The 13,178-nt window shown below is 45.8% G+C and overlaps 1 protein-coding gene across 1 annotated transcript in view; it reads right to left on the minus strand.

Moving 5' to 3' along the window:
* Window positions 1-12,911, minus strand: part of LOC115892001 (dixin-like) — a 49,896-nt gene extending 36,985 nt beyond the window's left edge. The window contains exons 1-2 of the mRNA XM_030918467.1: window positions 12,676-12,911; window positions 10,106-10,198 (exon numbers count right to left, since the gene is read on the minus strand). Of these exons, the coding sequence (XP_030774327.1) occupies window positions 10,106-10,162 (57 nt within the window). The 5' untranslated portion in view covers window positions 10,163-10,198; window positions 12,676-12,911. The remainder of the gene's footprint in view (window positions 1-10,105; window positions 10,199-12,675) is intronic.
* Between the last annotated feature and the right edge of the window lie 267 nt (window positions 12,912-13,178).

Consider the following 13,178-nt stretch of genomic DNA (forward strand, 5'->3'; position numbering starts at 1 on the left):
CTATTAAGCAACCTTGGAGGCTGGAATAGGTCAAATAGGGCCCCATGGATTCTAAAATAACTAATTACACTATTATTCAGTAGCACTAAATGTAATATTGTACATAAAATGAATCATTTAATATAGAATGTGAAAGAATCACTTAAACTGTAAGAAACCATTCAAATTTAACATATTACTGTTATTGTTATTTAGATGATGTCAATCTTTCAGCGAAACCAAAAGTACTCATTGGCTATCAGAGGTCAAATCTAACAGAGAGGAACAGATGTACATTAGCTTGTGGAGGGGGTGGAGGGAATTTTACAGGATGGGTAGAAAAATCAAATATCAGAGAAGGAAAAGAGGCACTACTGCATTATTCTAGGGACCAATTAATTAAAAAGTTATGCATCTGTGGTTTTTATGAAGATTCCATTACCACCACAAAAACATGATTCTCCCGTTCCCCTTTTCCTTTAGGCCCTTATGTTTTTCAAGAATTGGAAGTCAGGGGATATTTATGGAAGCACCAAAGCATGAAACAGACGGCCAAGCCTCTTAGTTTACGTGGCTCTTCAGTCGAAAGGTTTCGAAGTGAAAATGAGCAGAAAACAAAGATTAGGACCAGCTCTGTGCTGGTTTCCTCCTCCTAAACAGACAGTGGGACCATCAAGAGCTGAGTTTTTGTTGTTGTTGTTGTTGTTGTTGTTGTTGTTTTAAGTTGGGGCAGGAGGTATAAGACAACTAAAAGAGCTTCTGCCACAATTGGTGAATGAGTCAGACTTACGCAGCTAAAGACCAGGGGCAGCCCAAAGGCAGAGAGTGAAAAAAGAGGAACCAGAATATGGGAATCACTCAGAGGTAGGCTTCCTGGCTCTTCTGTGTTTCAACTCTTAGACTATAGCTCTTTGTTAACAATTCCCTTACAAGTGTTCAGACAGGAATGATGCAAAGATGAGGTGCCCTGCAGTGCAGACAGGATGCAAGCTCCTCCCCTCAGTGAAGGTTGTGATACCCCTTGGCCAAAGGAAAATTCCAACTCGGTTAGGTTGGGACAGCATTTCTGCAGTTTTCCTCTGTGTTAGGAACAACGCTAGGGCATGGGGACCAGAACGGGGGAGTGTTCTGGGGCAAGTCAGGCTGCAGAGCTTCTTAATTAGAAACAGGAATTAAGGAAGGAGGCTGTAGTGCAGCTGCAGAAATAAAATCTTATACACGAATTCATGAGAATGGTTATTTGTGGGGAAAAGGCTGGAATGGGTGGGGGGAACCAAAGGCACTTCAGTCTTGCCTATGATGTTCACATTTAAGAGGACAATGTATTCATATGTTGAGTAAAAACTGATTTTAAAAATCTTAAATTTCAGAGAGTCACAGAGAGAAGAAAGAGAGAGATGGAAGGAAAAGGAGGGAGAGAGAAATGAAGAAAGGCACAACTAACAGCGTAGGTTTCCCTGGATGCTGAGCTAAGACAACCCGCAGGAGTAGGGCTTAGCTGCAGTGGAAGACATGCGGAGCAATCTTGAGGGGGAAGCATCCCAAACCAGAATTTCCTGGGTCACAAGAAAAGCAAATGCAATAAATATAATTGTAAGAGAAACAAGTGGAGAGGAAATGACCCCTTGTCGGCCCTAGCCCATCTTGCCTGTCAGACTGAGGCCCCAGTTCCTCTGCTCTCACATGGACGGGTCCACACGCTGGCTCTCTGAGATTGGGCCCAGGACCCAGGTCCCCTCTCGCTCAGTAGCTCCTCTCAGACAACCACGTCCTTGATTGCAGAGAAATCTACTGCCCCGGACTCAGAAAGAGATTCAGACATGAAGAGGGCACTTCACATGGACCATCTACAGTCCCCTGCCCTCTCAAACTTTCTACCAATGCAGTACCACTCCACCCTCCCTTGGCTCTGCTGGTTAGCTCCTGATATAGATGAGCACTTTTGCCAAATATCCAGGGATTCACTGAGGATTTCCTTGGGGAGAGAAACTCTAGGGAGGATGGAGACCCCCTCTTCTGGAAGGAGGTGATTTCTAAATTTGTGGTCCTGTCCTCTTGGGCTCAGGTAAGCAAGCTATCAGGGAAGGTCATGGCCCAACTTAGCTGTGGGCAGGCGGCCCTTCTGATTTCTCCTGGTTCACCCATCTGCACTGCAAGTACCACCTTAGCCCCCTTGGGGTTCTGCGGGCGATCTGCTCTGGGGTCTCCAGAGGATGGGGGAGGAAGAGGACCCCTTCCGGAGACTGGGCGGGAGACGCTGGGGGAGGGGAGCTGAGGAGTGGGAGGAGCAGGACAGTTACCTCATTGAAGCCCTCCTGCAGAACGTCCAGTAAGTTCCCTCGGGTCAGGCAGGCCAGCATTGTTCTTGCTGGGGGCTCCCCGGGCAGGGTCTCCAGCCCGGCGGCCGCCGCAACCTCCTCCTCCTCCCTCTGCACACAAAGGCTCTCGGCTCAGCTCATTGGGATCCCTCCGGAGTCCCGCATGCCACTTACTGGAAACCTAGACTGGAGCCAAACTAGCGGCTTGCACTGGGCATGCTCGCACGGGGGCCTCTGTCTGAGAGGCCTGGCGCGGTCGCGGTTCCTATGGAAACAGCTGGGCGCGCACTGGGTGAAGCGGCGCTGCCGGGCTGCCCCCAGCCCCGCTTTCCTGCGGGAAAGCCGCACTGGCAGGCGGGCTGGAGAGGGCGCGCGCTGCACTCCCGCACGCACGCGCACACACACCCCCCGGGCCGCAGCACGGGCGTGTGTGCGTGTGCTACACACACACACACACACGGATTTTAGGCAAACGTGCTGCTCTATGTGCGCGCTGCGTGCATACACACACACACACACACACACACACACACGTTGACAAACAGGCGGCCCGACTGGTGTATGCCAGCGCTTGCAGTCGCGCGCGCGCGACACACACACCAGGCTTGCAGGCGGGTGTGCCCGCGGAGAGGGTGCGCAACACACACACACACACACACACACACACACAGCTAACTTAAGGCCACAAACGGCCCACCAGAAGGTGGGAGGGAAAGGGAGTGAATCATAGGATTTTCCCCCAGACTAACCGAAAACAGCAACCTTTTTTCCACATGGGCCCTGGACAGTGAGGTCAAGCTAAAGAAGAGGAAGCAGAAGGGAAAGAAATAAGAAAGAGAAGAAGGAGCAGAGGAAGAAAGGAGGAAAAGAGGATAGAAAGAACTTTAGTTATCGATGGTAACAGAACACATTCAATAGAACAGTGCTAAACATCACACAGGATCACAAAAGAAATACCAAGGATGACCAAGCCTTTTCCAAAATTTTCCTATTTCATTCTTTATAAAATAACTGCTAAAATATACAACCCATATTTTAATGTGTTTTAAAATAAATGGGTTTTAATTAAAATAAAGACTGCAAAAATGTCCTGGTGCATTTGAAAGAGTTAGGTAAAAAGCTTCCTCAACTGAAACAGAAAGCTATTCTAGGCTGTTTCTAGCTATTCAAGTCATAGCCTTGATTATTTATTTTTAGGAATACTAGTCATTTGCAACTCAGTGCACACTCTTGTTTCTATAGGAAAACTCGAAGCTGAAAAAACATTCATTTTACATTCCACCTCGTGATCCCAGATGGAGAGGAAGGGTTTACAGAGCATTAGGGCTCAGAGAAGGTCAGGGCCTTGTCCAAGGACGCAGCCAGTGACAGGCAGCTCAAGGATCTAGGAGTCTACACTCATGATATTCTGGGAGGCCCAGATTCCTCCTCAAACCCTGATTAGTACCTTAGCAAGAAAAGTCAGTATTGACTCTTATTCAACCTAAAAACCTCTTCAGGTCCTTAGAGAAAAAGAAAATCCTTACCAAGAGCAGCCAGGCTAGCAATATCATGTCTAAATGTCTAAAGCTGCTAAACACAAAAATGTTTCTGAAAAAGAACACATCTCCCTGACCACAACAGGCAGGGGGCAGAAGGCAGCACAGGTGTTGAGCGGCAGCTGCTGGTTGAATGTAGTGGATTCAATTCTGGCTAATGCTGAGGAAAAGCTAAGACACCAAATCGTTCTAAACCTGAGCAGCCCACAAGTCCGAAGACCACTGTCCTTCATAATCTAGCTGAGAAATTTAACTGCCAAGAACTCCCTTTGGCACTACCACACTTCATGGTGTAACACCCCCAGAGAGTCACTAACCCATGTCAATTCAACAAGTTCCTTTATAAAGAGAAGCATGAAATTTCCAACAGCACAGACTTGCATGCAACACATCTACATGCATAATGATGCAAAACCAAAGTACCTAGTTGGTGGATCCCTGGGCAGAGGATCCTGACTGGTTGAGAGCCCCTCCTGCTTTATACACAGAGCAGAAAATATTGAGACATCAGAGGGAGGTCCTGCTGACAGTTATCTATGCCAGAGGTCAGCGTTTCTCAAACAACAAGTCTTTGATCAAAGTAGGATCTGTGAGCTCAGTATTTCTGGGAAAAGACTTATGAAATCACTGAATTTTAAAGCTCCAAAACATTTTGGCCCCACTTCCTTACTTGGCCCAACTCCCTTACGTCATAGAGGAAGGAATCAAGGCTAGGAGAGGTGCTCACAGTCACTCAGCAAGTCAGTATGGAAACTAAGATCTGAACCAGAGGGCTCTGAGGTCTGGCCCTGTGCTCTTTGCACTGCCCATCACAGCATGCTGGAGGAATTAAGAGAGAATTGTAGTGAATTGATTTTTAAAAATGTATTATAAGGCATATGGTCCAATATTGCACTATTCCCTAAAAGTCCATAACTATATGAACCACATATTCTAGAGCAATGGTGTTCACCAGAAGTGTCTGTGAAGATAGAAATGTTCTATATCTATGCTGTACAATATAGTGGCCACACATGTGGCTATTGAGCACTTGAACTACAGCTAATGCAACTGTGGAACTAAAATTTTAATGGCGTTTAATTTTGATTTAAACAGTATAATCTCAAAATATTCATTCTATTGTCCCCCATATGACTATTAAGATGTGTTCCAAAAATCATACTATTTTACATACAGCCTGCCTCTCACATTTGGAAAAAGCACAACATTCCTGTCAGACAATATAATGTCCATTTTTGTTTTTTGCTCAGAAGAGATGTTCACCACAGTTATCTTAGTTGGCCTTACAAAGTGGCTCAGGTGAAGAACTGAGCTTTAGCTCCAAACAACACTAACATTTACTATTCCTTCCATCCTCCCGATCCCACCATGTTATAATATCAACATAAGAGCTGGGAGAGTATGCGGGCTAGCTACAAGAATTAGGAATAACTGGGACACAGATCAGGCATCCCATAGTGTTTGTATGTGGGGAAACTGCAAGCAGTCTGGGTAGCTAGAACAGCTTCCGCTGCTTCAGTGCGGTCATTCACTCTGCCTGGAAGCAGAGGCAAAGAAACCCAGCAAACTGCTTTCTGTATAGCTCTGCCACGCTGCCTGATTTCTGAACTTATACCTGCCTTCCTCAGTCCTGCATTATTTTGGCAATAATGGCAGACACTTCCCCCACAAACTAAACGCTACCCAAATATCTATACATAACAGTAATAATAGCAAAAATGAGCTTTTACTATGTGCCAAACCCTGTACTCAGCACTTAGTATTAGCTCATTTGACTGTCACAATTAGCATAAACGGTAGGATTTTTACACGTAAAGAAAGAGAGGTTTGGAGAAGTAATTTGTCACAGACCCAATAGCTACTAAATGGTGAAGCCAAAGTCCAGGTTCTTAACCACTATGCAATACTTTCACATGAAGAATGCAACATTACATTCCATAAGAATGCAAGATTACATTAATTTTTACTTGAAGGAATGAATGAGCCAGTGGAGGAAACATTAATCACTTCTGTTAATAAATAGAGTAAGATGTTAGCCTAAGTAAGACTTTGAGCCTTAAAACAAAACCATCAATTGGTAAAAATATTGCCTGTGACTTCTCTCCGTGTAAAAATAAGAAGGGTGAAATTCAAATCTATATAAAATTTAACACAACTATTATGGACAATAATTCATGACTATAAAGAAACAGGCAGTTTGAATAAACAAATAATTACAATTGTCAATAAAAATACTTTAAATGACCCTAGGAAATAATGTCTTTTTTTTTTTTGAGAGAGAGACAAGATCATCTCACTCTGCTGCCCAGGCTAGAATGCAATGGCACCAAAAAAAAAAATACAAAATTAATACAAAAAAATACAAAAATTAGCCACTCATGGTGGTATGTGCCCATAATCCCAGCTACTCAGGAGGCTGAGGTGGGAGGATCACTTGAGCCCGGGAGGTTGAGGCTGCAGTGAGCTGTGACTGCACCACTCCACTTCAGCCTGGGCCAAGAGTGAGACATTGCCTCAAAAAAAAAAGGTCCGGGCGCAGTGGCTCACGCCTATAATCCCAGTACTCTAGAAGACCCAAGGCGGAAGGCAGGCGGATCACCTGAGGTCAGGAGTCCGAGACTAGCCTGACCAACATGGAGAGACCCCGTCTCTACTAAAACTACAAAATTAGCCGAGCGTGGTGGCACATGCCCGTAATCCCAGCTACTCTGGAGGCTGAGGCAGAAGAATCGCTTGAACCTGGGAGGCGGAGGTTGTGGTGAGCCGATATCACACCATTGCACTCCAGTCTGGGCAACAAGAGCGAAACTCCGTCTCAAAAAAAAAACCAAAAGAAACACTAAACGGTCTAGCATGTTCTATACTGTGTCATTTAGCACTTAATTATAGGTAATTTAGGAATGTGATTCTTTATCGCTTTTACTGTATTCTCAAGCCAAATATAAATAATTTTTAGTATCCTGTATTTTCCTCTCATTCATTCATACATTGTTTCATTAAACATCCATTAAATAGATTCTGAGCACCTCTTATAAGTCATTATATGCCAGGTCTCATTATTTTAGTAAAAACTTGAATAACTGACAGTTACACATAAATATACACATAACACATGGGGCAAGAAACAAGACTGGAGGGAAGAATAGTAAAAGGAAGACTAGTAAAACTGAGAATCCAATAACTAGTATGTGAGGAAAGAGTATACATGGTGAATGTGACAGACTGAGTGGGCAGAAGAAGGGAAAAAGACAGAATGGTGAAAGACTAGAGTAGGATGTCGCCAAAGTAATCACCAGATGCTAGTGCTTAATATAAACCACACCAAAGCAGATATGCGAAAATATTCTACATGATTTTTTTAACCTATTCCTGTGTTATGGATTTTTTTTCTTTTTTCACATGAAGTTTTAAAATTCACGTTTCAAAAGTTATCTGCCACTGGCCAGGCGTGGTGGCTCACGCTGCAATCCCAACACTTTGGGAGGCCGAGGCAGGAGGATCACGTGAGGCCAGGAGTTCAAGACCAGCCTGGCCAACATGGTGAAACCCCATCTCTACCAAAATAAAAAATGAAAAAATTAGCCAGGCGCGGTGTCCCATGCCTGTAGCCCCAGCTACTCTGGAGGCTGAGGTGGGAGAATCACTCAAACCCGGGAGGCAGAGGTTGCAGTGAGCTGAGATCATGCTACTGCACTCCAGCCTGGGCACAGAGTGAGACTCTGTCTCAAAAAAAAAAAAAAAGTTTGCCAGCTGTCCTGTGGGTGAGTATTATATTAAGACTAGCGACATCTGGTGGATATTTTGGAAGTGACACTTGAATTTCTCTGACAGCACTGAAAATGCACCCCTATGCCTCTGGGCTAACACTTATCAGGTGTCAGAGCTCCACATCAGTAATTAGACTAACATCAAATCATCTTTCCGCAAGATTCAAGGTCTCTTTACAACAGGTAGCCTGATTTCTACCAAGGACCTAACTCCCAATGTCCAGCTGCCTTCTGAAAGATGTATACAAAATCTGACGCCACAATTCTTTTACAAGGTAATTTATTATTTTAAATGTTGACAGTCTTTGACGTCTTTTCAAATTTATTTATTTATTTTATTTTATTTTATTTATTTATTTTTTGAGACGGAGTCTCGCTCTGTCGCCCAGGCTGGAGTGCAGTGGCCGGATCTCAGCTCACTGCAAGCTCCGCTTCTCAGGTTTATGCCATTCTCCTGCCTCAGCCTCCGGAGTAGCTGGGACTATAGGTGCTCGGCACCTCGCCCGGCTAGTTTTTTGTATTTTTTAAGTAGAGCCGGGGTTTCACTGCGTTAGCCAGGATGGTCTTGATCTCCTGACCTCGTGATCCGCCCGTCTCGGCCTCCCAAAGTGCTGGGATTACAGGCATGAGCCACGGCGCCCGGCCTTATTTATTTATTTATTTATTTATTTATTTATTTATTTATTTATTTATTTTGAGACGGAATCTCCCTCTGTCGCCCAGACTGGAATTGGCACAATCTCAGCTCACTGCAACCTCTGCCTCCCGGGTTCAAGTGATTCTCCTGCCTCAGCCTCCTAAGCAGCTGGGATTACAGGCACCCGCCACCACGTCCAGCTAATTTTTTTTGTTTGTTTTAGTAAAGATGGTATTTCACCATGTTGGCCAGGCTGGTCTCAGACCTCAGGTGATCCACACCCCTCAGCCTCCCAAAGTGCTGGGATTATAGGCATGAGCCACAGCACCTGGCCTGACATAAGTCTTTAAAAAAAATTTTTTTGAGACAGTGTCTCACTCTACTGTCCAGGCTAGAGTGCAGAGGCACAATCACAGCTCACTGCAGCCTCTACCTCCCAGGCTCAAGCAATCCTCCCACCTCACTTTCAGCCTCCCAGGTAGCTGGGACTACAGGTACATGCCACCACACCCAGCAAATTTTTAAATTTTCATAGAAAGGGGGGTCTCGGCCAGGCACGATGGCTCACGCCTGTAATCCCAGCACTTTGGGAGGCTGAGGTGGGTGGATCATTTGAGGTCAGGAGTTCGAGACCAGCCTGATCAACATGGTGAAACCCCATCTCTACTAAAAATACAGAAATTAGCCGGGCGTGGTGGTGGGCACCCGTAATCCTAGCTGCTTGGGAGGCTGAGGCAGGAGAATCACTTGAACCCAGGAGGCAGAGGTTGCAGTGAGCCAAGATGGTGCCACTGAACTCCAGCCTGGGCAACAAGAATGAAACTCCTTCTCAAAAAAAAAAAAGAAAGAAAGAAAGGGGGGGTGGTCTCACTGTGTTGCTCAGACTGGTCTTGAACTCCTGGCCTCAAGTGATCCTCTGGCCTCAGCCTCCCAAAGTCCTGGGATTACAGGCATGAGCCACTACCTCACCTGACCTGACATAGTCGTAAATAAGGAAATTAATTATTTACAATGTGGGGGGCAGGGGTGAGGGAACCTAAAAGTCCAACAACAGAGAAGTGGTTAAGAAAATTACAGCCATTATAATGTTTACCAAACGTGCCCACATTAAAACAAAAAATTTTAACAATTTTATGTTAACATTAAGCGAAACAAAGCAAGTTAAAAAGTTTGCACAGCATAAGATCTCATGTTAAAAATATACTAACACAGTGAAACCCCATCTCTACCAAAAATACAAAAAATTAGCTGGGTGTGATGGCACGTGCCTGTAGTCCCAGCTACTAAGAAGGCTGAGGCAGGAGAATTGCTTGAACCCGGGAGGAGGAGGTTGCAGTGAGCTGAGATCGCGCCACTGCACCCAGTCTGGGTGACACAGTGAGACTCTGTCTTTAAAAAAAAGAAAATATATATATATGTACATATATGTATGTGTGTGTGTGTATATATATACAGAAAAAAAGACTGCAAGAATATTTTCCAGAATATAACAGTGTGCTTCTGGGTGGGAGACTTATGGTTTGCAGTTTTTAAAATCATAGTTTGCAATATTTTTCCAATGCTTTGTAATTAACATACATTATTGCTATAATAAACTTTAAATATTTTTAAAATGCATATATTCTGATTAATTGCTAGAATTTCTCAACCCCTGCCTCATTTTATTAATTCCAGAAAAAGATGAATCAAGGTCCAAGAGAGCTATTAATAGAATTTCCACAAGAAGGAAAAGCAAAAAAATAAGACAAATATATTAAAATTCTGTTTCAGGATCTGAGTCCTGATGGAGAAATCCCCAGAAGTAGAACTGTATTGAAATTCCAGTAACATCATCACGCTTTTCACAACAGTACACCAAAAACTTACAGAAGGCTCTGTTGGCAGCAAGGAGTTAGTAAATCTCATAACCACTTGGGTCCCCATCTTCAAGAGTCCCTAGAAGAGATGAATCAGGGCCACCTTAAAACAGGAAGAATAAGAAATGTACAAAATAACAGGCCAGGAAAAAAAAAATTTAAAGCTAAACTACCCTAGTTGGGGCCAGGCCCCTCCCTAAAACCTACCAACTTAAGTCATCTTGAAGTATCAGAAATAGGACCCTATTTAGCAGGAAGTCCAGCTGAAGATATTACAAGCACAACAGGGCTATCCCAGTGGCATTTAAAAATTTTTTTTTTTTTTTTTTTTTAGAGAGAGAGAAGGTCTTGCTCCAGCACTCAGGCTGGAGTGCACTGGTGCTGTCATAACTCACTGCAGCCTTTAACTCCTGGGTTCAAGAGATCCTCCCACCTCAGCCTCCCAAGTATCTAGGACCACAGATGTGCACCACCACACCCAGCTAACACAGTGGCATTTCTAAACCTAGTTGTTTAGGTATGAATAGTAATAAAGTGAAGAGTAATACTCCCCTATCATTAGTCAAGCAACAATGCATTTTCCCTTCTTCCTATATTTATCAGTCAAGGACCACAGGAAGTATTCTGAAGATAATCAGGAGAAATACTGGAAGCTCTGCTACTGGCATTTACTTCCCTCTATCCTCAGAAACTGAGTTTTAACCCAGAGAGACAACATGTATAATTTTTTTTTTTTTTTTTGAGACAGAGTCTTGCTCTGTCACCCAGGTTGGAGTGCGGTGGCACGAGCTCGGCTCACTGTAACCTCCGCCTCCCAGGTTCAAGCAATTCTCCTGCCTCAGCCTCCCGAGCAGCTGGAACCTCAGGCACGTGCCACCACGCCCAGCTAATTTTTGGTATTTTTTTTAGTAGAGATAGGGTTTCACCATGTTGGCCAGACTGGTCTCCAACTCCTGACCTTGCGTGATTCACCTGCCTTGGCCTCCGAAAGTGCTAGGATTACAGGCGTGAGCCACCACACCTGGTCCAGCATGTATAATTCTAAGGCAGAAATGTGTATATTGCACTTTAAGCTTACAAAGTACTATCATCTACATGATCTTATTTGACCTTTGCAGTAAATAATCTCTGAAAACGGGTTAATGTTTCTGTTTTTTGTGTTTTTTTTTTACTTTTTTGAGATGGAGTCTCACTTTGCAGCCCAGGCTGGAGTGCAGTGGTGCGATCTCAGCTCACTGCAGCCTCCACCTATCGGGTTCAAGCAATTCTCCTGCCTCAGCCCCCAGAGTAGCTGGGATTACAGGCGTGGGCCACCACGCCCGGCTAATTTTTTGTATTTTTAGTAGAGACAGGGTTTCGCCATGTGTCGGACATGCTGGTTTCAAGCTCCTGACCTCAGGTGATCCACTCACCTCGGCCTCCCAAAGTGCTGGGATTATAGGCATGAGCCACCCCGCCCGGCCAGTACTAACCCGGCCTGACCCTGTTTAGCTTCTAAGATCAAAAGAGATCGGGTGCCTTTCAGGGCGGTATGGCCATTAAATTTTGTATTTTTAGTAGAGACAGGGTTTCTCATTGTTGGCCAGGGTGGTCTCGAACTCCTGACCTCAGGTGATCCACCCTGCCTCAGACTCCCAAAGTGCTGGGATTACAGGCGTGAGCCACCGCGCCCGGTCACCTTCATTTACTATATAGAAAATAGGCTATAGAGTTTCTCCACCAATTAGTGGTGGGGGCAGCCCTCCAACCCACCTTTTCTGAATCTGCCTGCATTGACTTTGCCAGACAACAGGCCGGGAAAAAGTGATAATGGTAATGATATAATGGCAGCCAACATTTGACTACAAACTATGTACTTGTTGCAAGTGCTTTAAATTCTCACACTTTATAGAGCTAATATACTATTGGTTTTTTTTTGTTTTTTTTTTTGTTTTGTTTTGTTTTTTTTTTGAGATGGAGTCTTGCTCTGTCCCCCAGGCTGGAGTGCAGTGGCGAGATCTTGGCTCACTGCAACCTCCGCCTCCTGGGTTCAAGCGATTCTCCTGCCTCAGCCGCCTGAGTAGCTGGGATTACAGGCCCGTGCCACCATGCCTGGCTAATTTTTGTATTTTTAGTGGAGACGGGGTTTCACTATGTTGGCCGGGCTGGTCTCGAACTCCAGACCTCAGGTGATCCGCCCGCCTCAGCCTCCCAAAGTGCTGGGATTACAGGCGTGAGCCACCGCGCCAGGCCAATACTATCATTGCCAACTTTTGTGTGCGCGTGTGCTACAATTTCATTTTCAGTACTCTACCAGTCTTTAACCACCCCTCTTAGGGACCAGCAGAGAGGCAGCGGTATTTGGGGAGACAGAGAACAGACTGAGAAACGGGAGTCCGTTACCCCTCCTCTCCAAGCTCTGAAAGTCTGAAGCAGGAAACTGCACGCTAAGAATGTATAAGGCTGAGAGTGGGATTTGGTCTTTGAAATTTTAGCCGCCTCCTACCCGCTTCAACCTCGCCACCTCCGCGTGTCCCCAGTTTCGATGTGGATGATCAACCTGGGTAATATTTTTGTTACCCGCCACTTTTCAGCACCTACCTCTTAAATTATGGGTCCGTGTGGTTCAGCATCTCTGTCCCCAGCCCTCCTGGGCTTGGCCTGCCCCTGCTCTGGCTTTGCCGCGGCATTCCCGCTGCCATGGTGATGCGGAGGCCGGCCACAGGCCCCGCCCGCCTCCAGACAGCCCGAGCCAGCCCCTGCCGGCCTTGGTCCCGCCTCCGGCCCGCCGGATCCCGCCTCCTGCAGGTCCTGACCGCGCCCCCTTGGACCCAGATCTTCCCACTGCCGTTCCGGTCCCGCCTCCCAGGAGCCCCCGACAACAACCAATCCCGGCATGGACCCCCAAGGGAACTGCGCTCTCTGCCAATGGTAGCCCGCCCCCTGTTTCTCCCAAACCCCACCCCCTCCAGCTCCGCCTCCAACCGTGGCCTGGGGGTGGGGCCGGAAGGCCTCTCTACTGGCTGGACTTTCGAACCGCCCTTAAAACTGGGCGGGATGCGCTGTCCTCGCTAGGCGCCTTGGGGCCCCGCCCCAGAAAACGC

The sequence above is a fragment of the Rhinopithecus roxellana genome, chromosome 15 (genome assembly GCF_007565055.1).
Source record: "Rhinopithecus roxellana isolate Shanxi Qingling chromosome 15, ASM756505v1, whole genome shotgun sequence".
NCBI classification, from domain to species: domain Eukaryota; kingdom Metazoa; phylum Chordata; class Mammalia; order Primates; family Cercopithecidae; genus Rhinopithecus; species Rhinopithecus roxellana.